The 17,362-nt window shown below is 46.2% G+C and overlaps 1 protein-coding gene across 1 annotated transcript in view; it reads left to right on the top strand.

The window, feature by feature from the left end:
* Nucleotides 1–16,286, top strand: part of LOC106568426 (uncharacterized) — a 23,166-nt gene extending 6,880 nt beyond the window's left edge. The window contains 6 exon segments of the mRNA XM_082959757.1: nt 170–379; nt 810–936; nt 8,146–8,283; nt 8,581–8,745; nt 11,596–11,742; nt 12,931–16,286. Coding sequence (XP_082815883.1) covers nt 170–379; nt 810–936; nt 8,146–8,283; nt 8,581–8,745; nt 11,596–11,742; nt 12,931–13,088 — 945 coding nt within the window. The 3' untranslated portion in view covers nt 13,089–16,286.
* Nucleotides 16,287–17,362: the final 1,076 nt, after the last annotated feature.

Here is a 17,362-nt window from a genome sequence, read left to right on the forward strand (position 1 = left end):
AGACAGCATTATAAGACTGTTCTACAGAAGTACCCAAAGATAACAAACTCAAGAAGATTTGGGTAATAATAAAATAGTTAGATCTGCAGGTTGGTGTGGGTTTCCTCACTTATACGCCCTCGTCTCATTGTGCTGGGTGACTGACTGACTGTGTCTCTCTGATCCCCAGATTGTCCAGTACATCGGGGAGATCTGCCGGTACCTGTTGAACCAGCCGGTAAAGGACATAGAGGGTAAACACAAGGTCCGTATGGCCCTCGGTAACGGCCTGCGTCAGTCCATCTGGGAAGAATTCACCTCTCGCTTCAACGTGCTACAGATAGCAGAGTTCTACGGAGCTACAGAGTGCAACTGTAGCCTGGGAAACTTCGACAACATGGTGAGGCCCTAAGAGGACATTTTGGATCTCACAGCAAAGAGCTGAAAGCAAATGAGGACGCTGTCATAGTTTATTTCATGGTATTGGCAGACATTTTGACTCTGAGGGCCTGCTTTTTCTATAGTGTGTGGTCCCAGGGAATTAACATCTTCTGTGTAGTGTTGATCTTTATTATGGCTCTCACTTCACATCTCAAAGCACATAAAAACACTTATAGTATTTCATCCGCAAAGTAAAAATGAGGGTATTAGTGGTCAGTGATGGCCTCTGTCACTTTGTATTGAATTTGGACTGCATGCTGTCTGTCTCCATTCTCCCATTGATTTGCTGTATCATAGCTATGGTGTGTAGCAGTTGCTGTAAAGCTGAACAGAGTTCCAGTGGTTTTAGATGGGTTGACGTTAACAGTATGGTATTGTCTCTGTTACAGACAGGAGCATGTGGCTTCAACAGCCAGATCCTCCCCTTCATCTACCCCATCAGACTGGTGAAGGTAGATGAGGAGACCATGGAGCTCATCAGAGGCCCCGATGGCGTCTGCATCCCCTGTGGGCCTGGTACGTCACTACTAGTATAGCTATAGTATTACTCTCTCAGGCCTGGTTAGTTTTACTATAGCATACCTGTAGAGTACTCTCTCAGGCCTGGTTAGTTTTACTATAGCATACCTGTAGAATACTCTCTCAGGCCTGGTTAGTTTTAGTATAGCATACCTATAGAATACTCTCTCAGGCCTGGTTAGTTTTACTATAGCATACCTGTAGAATACTCTCTCAGGCCTGGTTAGTTTTAGTATAGCATACCTATAGAATACTCTCTCAGGCCTGGTTAGTTTTACTATAGAATACTCTCTCAGGCCTGGTTAGTTTTACTATAGCATACTCTCTCAGGCCTGGTCAGTTTTACTATAGAGTACTCTCTCAGGCCTGGTTAGTTTTACTATAGAATACTCTCTCAGGCCTGGTCAGTTTTAGTATAGAATACTCTCTCAGGCCTGGTCAGTTTTAGTATACCTACCTTAACCCTGACATTCTGAATGCTGTGCAAGCCTGGTATGGGTGGGATGGGCAACCTTGATGGGGTGGGGGCCGCCCCCAAAAATCTGAAATCATCATGAGGGTCCGCAGTTTCTTGTGGGTCTGCGTACCCACATCCGTACCCACATCCGTACCCACACATGCAGTCAGAGCCGGGCCTAGACTTTGGGGGCCCTAAGCAACATGTATCAAGAGACCCCAGGCTAAACTACAGGAGCTCTCAGAGCAGTTGTGGTCCCCAGAGACGAGGTGTGTGGGCCCGCCCTGGCACCCGTCAACCACTGCCCCACCTATGGGTTAATTAACCCCTAAGGCACAAGGGGGTGTGGTATATGGCCAATATACCACAGCTAAGGGCTGTTCTGAGGCACGATGCAAAGCGGTGTGCCTGGACCCCAGGAAGAGTAGCTGCTGCTTTTGCAACAGCTAATTGGGATCCTAATAAAATACCCCAAAAAACTGCCTTGCTGTCCAGGGAACTGAGCAGATGTAAGATCGACATAGCAGATCGACATAGCAGATCGACATAGCAGATCGACATAGCAGATCGACATAGCAGATCGACATAGCAGCTCTGAGTGAAACGAGGTTAGCTGACGATGGCACCATCACTGAACCAGTAGGTGGCTATAGGTTTTTCTGGAAAGGGAAACCAAACGATGAGGACAGAGTACATGGGGTAGACCAACCTTCTCAGGCATCTGCATGACTTACCCTCTGGCAGAAATGAGCCTTGTGAAAATCAGGATTCCTCTCAACAAGACCAGGCATACCACAATAATTAGTGCCTACGCCTTCACTACCAAGCCCTGACAATGTGAAAGAGCAGTTCTACTCAGAGCTAGACAACTAATCATTTCTTGAGACTTCAATGCTAGGGTTTGATTGATTTGAATTAATTTAAAAAAAATTAAATACAGACATAAGGGTGCCAGCTGGTGACGCCTCCACATACAATTTAAGACAATCATCAGGGATAACAAAATAAATCTTAAAAGCTTATTTCCATTGTTGGCAAAGATGGCACTAACTGACAAAGAGTGATTGGCAAAGATGGAGTGGGACACTTAAAAAAACAAACTGTTTCTAGAATGTTTCGCCATGTAACCCACATACAAATTAGCATAGTTAGGAGCCATGGGGGATCCCATAGCAGTACCCTTCGCCTGAATAAAGAAATAATTTAGAAACATGAAGTAGTAGTGTGTGAGAACTATTTCAGCCAATGTTATAATGCATGCACTGGAAGGTAGTTCATTAGGGTCACATTGCAGAAGAAAAGGTTCCATAGCTTCAATACCGCCCTCGTGTGGAATTTGTGTATAACGACTCAACATCATAAGTATTCTCAGGGAGAGGATCAAGAGATTCAGTAATAGGGATAATTTAAAGACTCTTGCTCCCTTCGGTCTCAACGTAGACTTTGATCTGAAGCCATTCTTGTGATTATTGTGATTTTGCTATTGTAAATGTTTTATAGGCTTATGTAGCCTAATTGTATCTATGATTGTACGCTAGCTGTTTGTTTTTTGTATGCTATTTTAATATATGAGAATTAACCAATGATATCAGGCCACACCCGGTCATGATTAGACACCTGTGTGTAAACCATGGGCTCCCATTCCTGAGAAAATGCTCATAGCTTAGCCATCACCAACAGCATCTTCAGGCAAGCAGACAAAATTACATGGATGCGCCCAAGATCCAAGCACTGGCAGCTGATGGATTATATCATTGCTTGACATTAAGCATGTCAAGATTACAAGAGCCATGCGTGGCGCAGAGTGCTGCATGGACCGAATGGTCAGAGCGATCCTTGGCATGCACATCGTGCCAAACCACCCAAGGCGGCACAAAAAATCTAGACCCTCCCCAGATGTCCGGAAGCTGGAAGATGCACACATCTGGGCTCAGTTGCAAGTCAGCTTGGAAACCCAACTTTCAAACTGCATCATATGTGGTCTGTCGTATGGTAATTTGGTAAAAAGCCAATTTGGCATTTGCTCAGTACATTGTTTTCACTGAGGAAATGTACGAGTCTGCTGTTAATGATAATACAGAGGGTTTTCCCCAAGGTTGCTGTTGACGCATATCCCGCTGTAGTCATTGGGGTCAAATTTGTCTCTGCTTTTGCGGATTGGGGTGATCAGTCCTTGGTTCCAAATATTGGGGAAAATGCCAGAGCTGAGGATGATAAAGAGTTTGAGTATAGCCAATTGGAATTTGTGGTCTGTATATTTTATCATTTCATTTAGGATACTATCAACACCACAGGCCTTTTTGTGTTGGAGGGTTTGTATTTTGTCCTGAAGTTCATTCAATGTGATTGGAGAATCCAGTGGGTTCTTTAATAGTTGATTCTAAGATTTGTATTTGGTCATGTATATGTTTTTGCTATTTGTTCTTTGTTTTAGAGCCTAAAAGTTAGGAGTTTTATCCATACATCTCCATTTTGAATAGATAACTGTTTATTTAGTGTGTTTCTTTCCCCAATGCATTCTTCATCAAACCATTTGTCATTGTTCATTTTCTTAGGTTTTCTGCTTGAAATTTTTTGATTTGTTAGAAGCTGAAATGTCAAATATACTGTTTAGGTTTTCTACTGCAAAGTTTGCACCTTCACTCTCACAGTGAAACGTTTTGTCCAGGAAGTTGTCTAGAAGGGATTCAATTTGTTGTTGCCTAATTGTTTTTTGGTATGTTTCCACACTACTTTCCTTCCATCTATAGCATTTCTTAATATTATTCAGTTCTTTTGGCTTTGATGCCTCATGGTTGAGTATTGCTCTGTTCAAGTAGAGTGTGATTTTGCTGTGATCTGATAGGGGCGTCAGTGGGCTGACTGAATGTTCTGAGAGACTCTGGGTTGAGGTCAGTGATAAAGTAGTTTACAGTACTACTGCCAAGAGATGAGCTATATGTGTACCTACTGTAGGAGTCCCCTCGAAGCCTACCATTGACTATGTACATACCCAGCGTGTGACAGAGCTGCAGGACTCCCCAATATGCACCCTTAGTTGTGCCTAGGAGGGCATATGGGGGGGGGGAGGGGTGCTGTCACCTGCAGGTAGGTGTTTGTCCCCCTGTGTGCTGAGGGTGTCAGGTTCTTGTCCAGTTCTGGCATTCAGGTCGTCCCAGACTAGTACATGTCCCAGGGCCTGGAAATTGTTGATCTCCCCCTCCAGGATGGAGAAGCTGTCATCGTTAAACTATGGGGATTCTAGTCTTTTTGTGGTAGCAGGTTGGAGATAACCACTTGTGTGTTGGAGAAAGTAGAATAAGCTTTTTCGATCACTCCCTTGAGTGCTGTGGCCACCCTTTCCTGCTGTGCTCTCAGGTCGTTTGTGCCTATGTATTATTATGTGGCTGGGTGACCCTAGTTGGTCCTCAGACGTTAGGTCTAGTGCACGCTGGGTGTTTGGACACCATAGTTTATTTTCTTGTATATATTTACCATTCGAGTCCATAAGGAACACAAGCCACAGATTGTGCATTTCCTCAGTGGGTGTGTGTGTGGGGGGGGGGGGGGGGGGGGGGTCAGGAGTGCAAACAGGGTTGCTGACAGAGGGGATGGGATCCCCTGGGCTTGGGGTTCTTCATTTGTCTGTCCTGCTGTGATGTCGAGACTATGGTCAGGGTCTGAGGTGGGCTGTTCTGCTGGCTTCTTTGCGGGGGTGGCCTGTCTCTAATGGGTTGTTCTGTCACACGTCATCGTTCTTACCTTCTCGTCTAGTGTTCTGTTCTTCTCCTGCTCTTTCTCCAGTTGATGTTGTCTCACCACAGTCCAGAGTGCAGACATGGCTCGCCAGTTCTGGTTGAGGGAATGTTGTTGAGCTGGACAATTTTTTAAATATTTTTTTTGTGTTGGCTGGAGTGTGTTCACCTGCTGTTCCAGCTCCACCTGCCTTACTTCCAGCTGGGTGAATTCTATCCTTCATTTCAATGAGGGATTAGTGCTCTGTGCTGGGAGGTTGACTTTCCTCTTGGGGTTGCTCGTCTGTGGGGTTGTGTAATGAAGAGGTCTGGTCAGACACGCTCGGTATCTTTCTCAAGAGAGCGCTTCTCCAGCTGCGCTCCCTCTATGATTATGAGAAAGTCCAGCTGAAACTGTTTTGGGGTTGCCCTGTACCAATACTGTTCCAGACTTGGACAGGTTGACATTGGCAGACTCTGTCATTGTTGTCTAGTATCCTGAGTTTCTACCCTTTGTGAACACCCCCCTCCCCTTCCTCTTAACAGAGGGGTAGTGTGTTGATATAGCACTGTGCCAGGGGATGGTCTGTGTGGAAGATTAAGTTGCTTACGTTCCCATTTGTATAGCAGTCAGCAAATAGTGTCTCTTTATTTTCCATAAGGAGCTTCTTTTTGTCCTCTTTCCGTGCCTTCTCATTTTTTACATCCAGGGGGTACTGTATTGTAATGACCTCTGCACAGATGGAGGGGGCTTCAAAGGCCTCTGCATTTGGGTGGGGGAGGCTGTGAAACTCTCCTGTCATTTTTGGGCTCAAGGGCTTTGACACCTCTCACTTCAAACATCAGTGCTAATTGAAGTTGCAGACGGATCTGTTCTGTCCTAGCAAGCTTTGTAGCCATAGCTATTTTTATTTAACCTTTATTTAATTAGGCAAGTCAGTTAACTTCTCAGGGCTTCGTGGGACGCTAGCGTCCCACCTGCGGGACACACTATTCAACAGCCAGTGAAATAGCATGGCGTGAAATACAAAACAGTAAAAATCTCATAATTTCATTTTCTCAAACAATCAACTATTTTACACCATTTTAAAGATAAGACTCTCGTTAATCTAACCACATTGTCCGATTTTCAAAAAGGCTTTACGGCGAAAGCATAAAATTAGATTACGTTAGGACATAAACTTCACAAGAAAAACCACACAGCCATTTTCCAAGCAAGGACATGCATCACAAAAACCAAAAGTACAGCTAAAATATCCACTACCCTTTGATCTTCATCAGATGGCACTCATAGGACTTCATGTTATACAATACATGTATGTTTTGCTCGATAAAGTTCATATTTATATCCAAAAACAGCATTTTACATTGGCGCGTGATGTTCAGAAAATGTATTCCCACCAAAACCTCCGGTGAATGTGCACATCAATTTACAAAAATACTCATCATAAACGATGATAAAATTTACAACAGTTATTGAAAGAATTATAGATGCACTACCCCTTGACGCAACCGGTTTGTCAGATTTCAAAATAACTTTACGGAGAAAGCACATTGTTCAATATTCTGAATACATAGCTCAGCCATCGAAGCAAGCTATACAGCTACCCGCGAAGTTCTGGCATCAACAAAACTCTGAATTAGTATTATAAATATTCTCTTACCTTTGCTGATCTTCGTCAGAATGCACTCCGAGGACTCCTACTTCCACAAATGTTCGTTGTGTTCGAAATACTCCATATTTATGTCCAAATACCTCTGTTTTGTTCGTGCGTTCAGATCACTATCCAAAGGCATAATGCGTGAGCGCAGTACCAGAGACAAAGTCAAATAGTTCCATTACCGTTCGTAGAAACATGTCAAACATTGTTTACAATCAATCCTTAGGGTCTTTTTAACATAAAACGTTGATAATATTCCAACCGGACAATAGCGTATTCATTCAAGAAGAAAAAGGAGGGGCGCACTGGCAGGCTCGCGCATCACCAAGTCCTTTGTCCATAGGCAGTCCACTCATTGACTGAGCTCCTATTTTTTTGCCCAGTAACAGGAGAAGGATGAAACACGTTTCTAAAGGCTGTTGACAGCCAATGGAAGCCTTAGGAAGTGCAACGTGACCCCACAGACACTGTAGTTTCGATAGGGATTCAAAAGAACTACAATTCTCAGATTTCCCACTTCCTGGTTGGATTTTTCTCTGGTTTTTGCCTGCCATATGAGTTCTGTTATACTCAGACATCATTCAAACAGTTTTAGAAACTTCAGTGTTTTCTATCCAAATCTACTAATAACATGCAAATATTTGACTCTGGGCCCGAGTATTAGGCAGTTTACTCTGGGCACGCTTTTCATCCAAAAATGAAAATACTGCCCCCTATACCTTAAAGTTAAGAACAAATTCTTATTTACAATGACTGCCTACCAAAAGGCAAACATCCTCCTGCGGGGACGGGGGCTGGGATAAAAATGCATGACAAAACACACATCACGATGAGAGACACCACTACACTACATAAAGAGACCTAAGATGACAACATGGTAGCAACATGACAACATAGCATGGTAGCAACACCACATGACATCATGGTAGCAGCATAAAACATGGACAAACATTATTGGGCTAGTAACAGTAGATGGGCCAATGTGTACATGCACATTTCCAGATATCATCATCAGCAGTAACACAGTCAGGGCACGGTAGAGGACAGGGAGAGCTCAAAGTAAATATATATTTTTGTATTGTCTTGGCTTTAAAAGTAGCTTCAGACTTAACATTAGTCACTCAGTTCCAGGTTGGATGGTGTGTCAGGTTTCTTTTGTGCTTCTTTTCCTGGTTGTTGGTTTTCAAGAGCATTTGCTGTATAGTCCTTGGGAATAAGAATCTTTAGTAGGAATCCTTCCATGTAATTTTGTCCAAAATCATGTAGGTTTGGAGTTTTGATTTGGAGTGAAAGTTGTTGCGGAGGGTAGTATCCTGTATATGTCCTTGTGGAAAAATCCAAGTTTATCTAACTCTAAATCTCGCTCTCTCTCTAGGTGAGCCCGGACAGTTGGTAGGCAGGATCAATCAGAAGGACCCCCTGAGAAGGTTTGACGGCTACGTGAACGAAGGAGCCAACAGCAAGAAGACTGCTAACAGTGTCTTCAAGAAGGGAGACACTGCCTATCTCTCAGGTGAGAAGCTATTTAACTTTATAGACTGAAAGAGATCAATAAAGTCTGTCTTTCTTTCTCTCCCTCACACACACATTCTGACAGTGAGGTGCTGAGGTATCTACTACTGATTTTTAACCTTGGCCCAGTCAAAGCTGACTGTATTTCACGAGTCTGTCTGGAAAACACTGGTATTTGTTACTGAGTGGACTGTCCTGGCTAAATAAAAATGGCGGTCCTCATCATGGACCAATATGGTTACATGTACTTTTACAAACGCACAGCTTTGTTACTGATCTGTTTGCTTTCTCTCGCCAGGCGATGTCCTAGTCATGGACCAGTATGGTTACATGTACTTTAAGGATCGTACAGGGGACACGTTCCGTTGGAAGGGAGAGAACGTGTCGACCACAGAGGTGGAGGGAACTCTGAGCCGTCTGCTGGACATGAAGGACGTGGTAGTCTACGGAGTGGAGGTGCCAGGTACAGTAACCACTCCAAACCACCACACAGCTCTTTTTTCACTATTTTCTGTATTGATTTTAAATTTACAACAATGGGGACATCGTCTTTGTTATCATGGCACCAAAACCAATCAAACAACTGTGCCTCCACTCCCCACTGCCCACACTGGTACAACAGTTCTCATACACAGAGCATTATAGTTTCCCCAAAGAAAGGTTCTTAGCTAACCTGGCACCTAATTTCTGTCTGTCGACAACCCAGGTGCACAGCCAAGAGAGAGTAACAATTGATGTTTCTTCTGTGTGAACAAACTATATGCGTCAAATGAAGCGCTTTGCTGTTCTACGAGTGGTGTGGGACAGCGTGGTCGAGAGATAAATAAAGTACCCTGTTAGCTACAAAGCTTAAGGGAAACTCACCCCAGATCCCCAGTTTTGGTGAAAGGAGGAGAGGAAAGTGCCTAAGAAGAACTATCCCACTGGGCACAGACGTCTATTCAACGTTGGTTCAACGTCATTTCATTGAAATGACGTGAAAACAAAGTTGATTCAACCTGTGTGACCAGTGGGATAGTGCTCTGAATTTCAATGGATTGTCAAGGGTGTGTGCTTTGCTTTGCGCTTTCTATTTCAAGGATGTTGTTAACCGTGTAGCTTACTGGTCGTAATGTGAAGAGCACTGAGCAGCAGCAAACCGGGTTTGGGCAGTGTGGCCCATGACGTCATCACTACAGCATGTTTTAATGGCAATTCCAACTGTCTCCTTGATTCTTACAGCAGTTGTGAATTACTTGATGAATGTAGATGCAGATGCCTGTTACCATCAATTAATTGTCAGTGATAAAAAATTGCTCAGAAATAATCAAAAATGTTTTCTGGTGCATCAGGCACTGAGGTGACTATACCAGCTCCTTACACTGAACAAAAATATAAACACAACATGTAAAGTGTTGGGCCCATGTTCCATGAGCTGAAATAAAAGATCCCAGAAATTGTCCATACACACAAAAAGCTTATTTCCCTCAAAATGTTGTGCACAAATTTGTTTACACCCCTGTTAGTGAGCATTTATTATTTGCCAAGATAATTCATCCACCTGACAGGTGTGGCATATCAAGAAGCTAATTAAACACCATGATCATTACACAAGTGCACCTTGTGCTTGGGACAATAAAAGGCCAGTCTAAAATGTGCAGTTTTGTCACACAACACAATGCCACAGATGTCTCAAGTTGAGGGAGCCTGCAATTGGCATGCTGACTGCAGCAATGTCAATCAGAGCTGTTGCCAGATAATTTAATGTTAATTTTCTCTACCATAAAGCAATAAGTGATTTAAAAAAAAGAGTTTAATGGCTGTGATAGGAGATAACTGAGGATGGATCAACGTTGTAGTTACTTCACAGTGCTAACATAAATAACAGTGAAAAGAGTTTGTGCAGAATAAAAATATTCTAAAACATGCGTCCTGTTGACAATAAGGCACTAAAGTAATACTGCAAAAAATGTGGCAAAGAAATTAACTTTTTGTTCTGAATACAAAGCGTTATGTTTGGGGCAAACGCATCACTGAGTACCACTCTTCATATTTTAAAGCATGGTGGTGGTTGCATCATGTTATGGGTATGCTTGCCATCGGCAAGGAGTAGGGAGTTTAGGATAAAAAAATAAATGGACTAGAGCAAAGCACAGGCAAAATCCTAGAGGAAAACCTGGTTCAGTCTGCTTTCCAACAGACACTGGGAGACATTCACCTTTCAGTAGGACAATTACCTAAAACACAAGGCCAAATATACACTGGAGTTGCTTACCAAGATGACATTGAATGTTCCAGAGTGGCCTTGTTATAGTTTTGACTTAAATTGGCTTAAATCTATGGCAAGTCTGTTTAGCAATGATCAAAAACCAACTTGACAGAGCTTGAATATTTGAACCATCTAGGTGTGCAAAGCTCTTAAACTTACCATGAAAGACTCATAGCTGTAATCGCTGCCAAAAGTGATTGTACCATGTATTGACTCAGGGTTTGAATACTTATCTAATCAAGATATATTAGTGTTTTTTTTTCTTTTTCTTTTTTTGTAGGCAAAAAAATGACTTTTTAATCCCACTTTAACACAACAACGGGGTAAAGCCCCGCCTTATCTCAGCTCACTGGTCACCATAGCAACACCCACCCATAGCACGTGCTCCAACAGGTATATTTCACTGGTCATCCCCAAAGCCAACACCTCCGTTGGCTGCCTTTCCTTCCAGTTCTCTGCTGCCACTGACTGGAACGAATTGCAAAAGTCACTGAAGCTGGAGACTTATCTCCCTCACTAACTATAAGCATCAGCTGTCAGAGCAGCTTCCCGATCACTGCAACTGTACACAGCCCATCTGTAAATAGCCCACCCAACTACCTCATCCCCATATTGTTATTTGTTTTTGCTCTTTTGCACACCAGTATTTCTACTTGCACATCTATCACTCCAGTGTTAATGGTAAATTGTAATTATTTTGCCACTATGGCCTATTTATCGCCTTACCTCCCTAATCTCACTACTTTTGCACACACTGTATATAGATTTTTCTATTGTGTTATTGACTGTACGTTTGTTTATCCCATGTGTAACTGTGTTGTTTTTGTCGTTTTGCTTTATCTTGGCCAGGTCGCAGTTGTAAATGAGAACTTGTTCTCAACTGGCCTACCTGGTTAAATAAAGGTGAAATAAATAAAAAAATGTGGACAAAGTCAAGGTGTGAATACTTTCTGAAATCACTGTTTTCGTGTGTCCGTGGCAGAGGGGACTGTGTGACTTAACTCAGACCCCTGTAGCAGGCTGAGTGCTTTATACAATCATAAATGTTTCCATTGCATGTCTCAGGCGCTGAGGGGAAGGCTGGGATGGCCGCCGTAGCAGATCCAGAGAGATCTACAGACCTGGAGAAGTTTGGGAAGGATCTGGAGAAAGCTCTGCCACCCTACGCACGACCCGTCTTCCTACGCTTCCTCAAAGAGGTCAACAAGACAGGTGGGTACAGTATCTGTTACTTACTTTACACTGAGTATACAAAACATTATGAACACCCTCCTAATATTGAGTTGCACCCCCCTCTTTTGCTCTCAGAAGAGCCTCAATTCATTGGAGCATGGACTCTACAAGGTGTCGAAAGCGTTCCACAGGGATGCCGGCCCATGTTGACTCCAATGCTTCCCCCAGTTGTCAAGTTGGCTGGGTGTACTTTGGGTGGTGGACCGTCCTTGATACACACGGAAAACTGTTGAACACGAAAAGCCCAGCAGCGTTGTAGTTCTTGACACAAACCAGTGCACCTGGTACCTACTACCATACCCCGTTAAAAGGCACTTAAATAATTTGTCTTGCCCATTCACCCTCAATGGCACACATACACAATCCATGTCTCAAGGCTTAAAAATCCTTCTTTAACCTTTCTCCTCCCCTTCATCTACACTGATTTTAAGTGGATTTAACAAGTGACATCAATAAGGGATCATAGGGGGCCTCCCAAGTGGTGCAGCGGTCGCAGTGCTAGAGGCGTCACTACAGACCCGGGTTCGATCCCAGGCTGTGCCGCGACCGGGAGACCGATGAGGCGGCGCACAATTGGCCCAGCATCGTCTGGGTTAGGGGAGAGTTTGGCCGGCTGGGATGTCCTGTGGCGGGCCGGGCGCATGCACGCTGACACGGTCGCCAGGTGTACGGTGTTTCCTCCGACACATTGGTGTGGCTGGCTTCCGGGTTAAGTGAGCAGTGCGGCTTGGCAGGGCCGTGTTTCGGAGGAGTTAAATTGGGGGTAAAAAAAATTAAAAAATGTGTAAATAAAGAATTAGGGATCATCGCTTTCACCTGGATTCACCTAGTCAGTTTGTCATGGAAAGAACAGGTGTTCCTAATGTTTTGTACACTCGGTGTATATTGTATCCTCTCCTCAGGGGGAGGTCAGGGACTGTATTCATGAAGTGATGAAGTAGGACTGCGGATCTAGGATCAGGTCCCTTCTGTCCATATAATCTTATTCATAGTGATCTAAAAATACAAAACTGATCCTGTATCAGCTGTTCTACTTGAGTCTCTAATTCAACCCTCTATGACTATTTGAATATGAGTCCCAAAGTAGGCCAGTCTCAGATACATCGCTCTTTTCCCTCGCTCTCTCATCCCTCTCTCTCTTCTTCTCCCCTCTTGCTCCTCCTCCAGGCACCTATAAGTTCCAGAAGACAGACATGCGGCGGGACGGTTTTGACCCCAGCATGGTATCAGACAAACTGTACTTCCTGGACCCCACCAGGGGGCGCTATGTGGAGCTGCATCAGGAGCTCTACAGCAGCATCATCTCAGGGAAGCAGAAACTGTAACTGAGATCTGATCACTCTTGCCCCCCCCCAAAAAAATATCACCCCATCCACCCCCCCACACACACCCTATTCCTGAAGTCACTCTCCCTCCCCCAGAAAAACTCTTAACTCTTACAACCCACCTCTCTGCTCTCTCTAAGCCCACACCCCTCGTTACCTCAGTGACCACAGTGAGGGGCTGCTGGCTCATCCAGGTCACATGACAAGCCAATCTGACACCATATCCCACGATAGACCTAGAGCGACCTTTGACCTCTAAAGGCACCTCCCCCCGGAGCTTGACCTTGACCTGACCTGGAGCTATAGGAACGCTCGCTGGAAGGACAGCTCGCTGGCTGAGAGGGGCGTGTGGCATGTCCAGAATGCAAAAACATAGTAACTTACTCCAAATTTAAGAGTCCTAGCTATAGGAACTTGACACAATGAAAGAACTTGAATTGAATGAAGGAAACAGTCCTGTCGGTTTGTCCGTCTCATGTTGAGGTCACTCCCTCATAGGCCCAACCTGCACACTGCCCAGTCAGTGACCAGTGGCTTCTGTTGTGACACAAAATGGCCAGTTTGGTTTTAGTGGTGTTGGCTCAGCCCATCCATGTTAGACATACAGTACAGCTAACCTGAAACTGATGGATTTAAGTGCAATAGGGCTCCAGCAGTGGCAGTGCAATGTACAGCTGTGAAGAAGCTCTCTAATATATTTAAATGTCTGCATTATACCAAATATATTTAATTTGTAGAATAGTCTTTACACAATTTAAAACAAAAGGATGATTGTATGTTGAAGTTCCTGATAATATGCCAATTCAAATTCTAATCATGTTTTGCTATATCCACAATTGCTCAGCTTTCTCCTGACCCCACCCACTAGGGGTGCTCCTCCTAGTCTTCACCTATAGAATCTACAGACCAACTCCCAGCTGCTGGAGCACCGATAACTCTCTTCCAGTTTCAAACCTGCTTCTGAATGTTCTGATTCTGGGTAAATTAGGTTTTTCTGTCTGTCAACATTGTGCAGGTTGGGCCCAATGGATTGGCTTTGTCTTGTATGGCATAGTAGACATTTTAAAGCTTGGCGAAGAGCGCGCTGAAGTGGAAAGCACTAACCTCCTCTGTGTTGTTGAGGATAATACTCTGGTGCTACAGACAGAAGGAGATCCTGACTCTGGTGCAGCAAGCCGAACGATCTAAACCAGGCCTCTCCAACCTTGTTCCTGGAGAGTCACCGTCTTGTAGGTTTTCACTCCAACCATAATCTAGCGCACCTGATTCTAATAATTGATAAGCTGAATCGGGTCAGTTAAAACTGGGGTTGGAACGAAAACCTACAGCAGGGTAGCTCTCCAGGAACAGGGTTGGAGAGACCTGATCTAAAGATGGTCCTTGCTCGAAGGGGGGAGAGGAGAGGAAAGAGAATGCTTATTTTCGTTATTGTTGTTTGTTCTTCTACTTTCTTGTTTCATCTTCTCAGCAGCATGAATGATCAACACAGAGTACTGTGCCTTTACTGTGAGTTTACCATCTCAGATTCACAGAGCCTGTCCCCATCACTCCCTACCCTAACCCTTCACTCCCTACTGTCCCATCACCCCCTACCCTAACCCTTCACTCCCTACTGTCCCCATCATCCCCTACCCTAACCCTTCACTCCCTACTGTCCCATCACTCCGTACCCTAACCCTTCACTCCCTACTGTCCCATCACCCCCTACCCTAACCCTTCACTCCCTACTGTCCCATCACCCCCTACCCTAACCCTTCACTCCCTACTGTCCCATCACCCCCTACCCTAACCCTTCACTCCCTACTGTCCCCATCATCCCCTACCCTAACCCATCACTCCCTATCCTAACCCTTCACTCCCTACTCTCCCATCACTCCCTACCCTAACCCTTCACTCCCTACTGTCCCCATCACCCCCTACCCTAACCCTTCACCCCTAACCCTTCACTCCCTACTGTCCCATCACCCCCTACCCTAACACTTCACCCCCTACCCTAACCCTTCACTCCCTACTGTCCCCATCACCCCCTACCCTAACCCTTCACTCCCTACTGTCCCCATCACCCCCTACCCTAACCCTTCACTCCCTACTGTCCCATCACCCCCTACCCTAACCCTTCACTCCCTACTGTCCCATCACCCCCTACCCTAACCCTTCACTCCCTACTGTCCCATAGCTCCCTACCCTAACCCTTCACCCCCTACCCTAACCCTTCACTCCCTACTGTCCCATCATCCCCTACCCTAACCCTTCACTCCCTACTGTCCCCATCACCCCCTACCCTAACCCTTCACTCCCTACTGTCCCCATCATCCCCTAACCCTTCACTCCCTACTGTCCCCATCATCCCCTAACCCTTCACTCCCTACTGTCCCCATCATCCCCTAACCCTTCACTCCCTACTGTCCCATCACCCCCTACCCTAACCCTTCACTCCCTACTGTCCCATAGCTCCCTACCCTAACCCTTCACCCCCTACCCTAACCCTTCACTCCCTACTGTCCCATCACCCCCTACCCTAACCCTTCACTCCCTACTGTCCCCATCACCCCCTACCCTAACCATTCACCCCCTACTGTCCCCATCACCCCCTACCCTAACCCTTCACTCCCTACTGTCCCATCACCCCCTACCCTAACCCTTCACCCCCTACCCTAACCCTTCACTCCCTACTGTCCCATAGCACCCTACTCCCTCATTCTCCTATCGCTCCCTTGTCTGTCCTCTGTCCCTATCAGGTATTAACCCACATTTTCCCACTCACTTTTACTCAGCACCCCAATTGTTGTACCCTAACCCATGATCACTCCTGTTAGGCATCTCTCCCGACCTCTCACCCAGTCTCCCAACCTCTCACCCAGTCTCCCAACCTCTCACCCAGTCTCCCAACCTCTCTCCCAACCTCTCACCCAGTCTCCCAACCTCTCTCCCAACCTCTCTCCCAACCTCTCTCCCAACCTCTCTCCCAACCTCTCTCCCAACCTCTCTCCCAACCTCTCTCCCAACCTCTCACCCAACCTCTCACCCAGTCTCCCAACCTCTCACCCAGTCTCCCAACCTCTCACCCAGTCTCCCAACCTCTCACCCAGTCTCCCAACCTCTCACCCAGTCTCCCAACCTCTCACCCAGTCTCCCAACCTCTCACCCAGTCTCCCAACCTCTCACCCAGTCTCCCAACCTCTCACCCAGTCTCCCAACCTCTCATCCCAACCTCTCACCCAGTCTCCCAACCTCTCACCCAGTCTCCCAACCTCTCACCCAGTCTCCCAACCCTCTCACCCAGTCTCCCAACCTCTCACCCAGTCTCCCAACCTCTCACCCAGTCTCCCAACCTCTCACCCAGTCTCCCAACCTCTCACCCAGTCTCCCAACCTCTCACCCAGTCTCCCAACCTCTCACCCAGTCTCCCAACCTCTCACCCAGTCTCCCAACCTCTCACCCAGTCTCCCAACCTCTCACCCAGTCTCCCAACCTCTCACCCAGTCTCCCAACCTCTCACCCAGTCTCCCAACCTCTCACCCAGTCTCCCAACCTCTCACCCAGTCTCCCAACCTCTCACCCAGTCTCCCAACCTCTCACCCAGTCTCCCAACCTCTCACCCAGTCTCCCAACCTCTCACCCAGTCTCCCAACCTCTCACCCAGTCTCCCAACCTCTCACCCAGTCTCCCAACCTCTCACCCAGTCTCCCAACCTCTCACCCAGTCTCCCAACCTCTCACCCAGTCTCCCAACCTCTCACCCAGTCTCCCAACCTCTCACCCAGTCTCTCACCCAGTCTCCCAACCTCTCACCCAACCTCTCACCCAACCTCTCACCCAACCTCTCACCCAACCTCTCACCCAACCTCTCACCCAACCTCTCACCCAACCTCTCACCCAACCTCTCTCCCAACCTCTCACCCAGTCTCCCAACCTCTCACCCAGTCTCCCAACCTCTCACCCAGTCTCCCAACCTCTCTCCCAACCTCTCACCCAGTCTCCCAACCTCTCACCCAGTCTCCCAACCTCTCACCCAACCTCTCACCCAACCTCTCTCCCAGTCTCCCAACCTCTCTCCCAGTCTCCCAACCTCTCACCCAACCTCTCACCCAGTCTCCCAACCTCTCACCCAACCTCTCACCCAGTCTCCCAACCTCTCACCCAACCTCTCACCCTTCCCAGGCACCTCTGTCTGATCCTTGCTTCTGTTGTTATGGCTAGACATTCCTCTGTCTGTCATGCTGTTATTCCCTCAGCTCAGAGGACATGGCGTGTGACTAACGGCAGTCACCTCCC

The sequence above is a fragment of the Salmo salar genome, chromosome 13 (assembly GCF_965601325.2).
Source record: "Salmo salar chromosome 13, fSalSal1, whole genome shotgun sequence".
Lineage (NCBI taxonomy): Eukaryota > Metazoa > Chordata > Actinopteri > Salmoniformes > Salmonidae > Salmo > Salmo salar.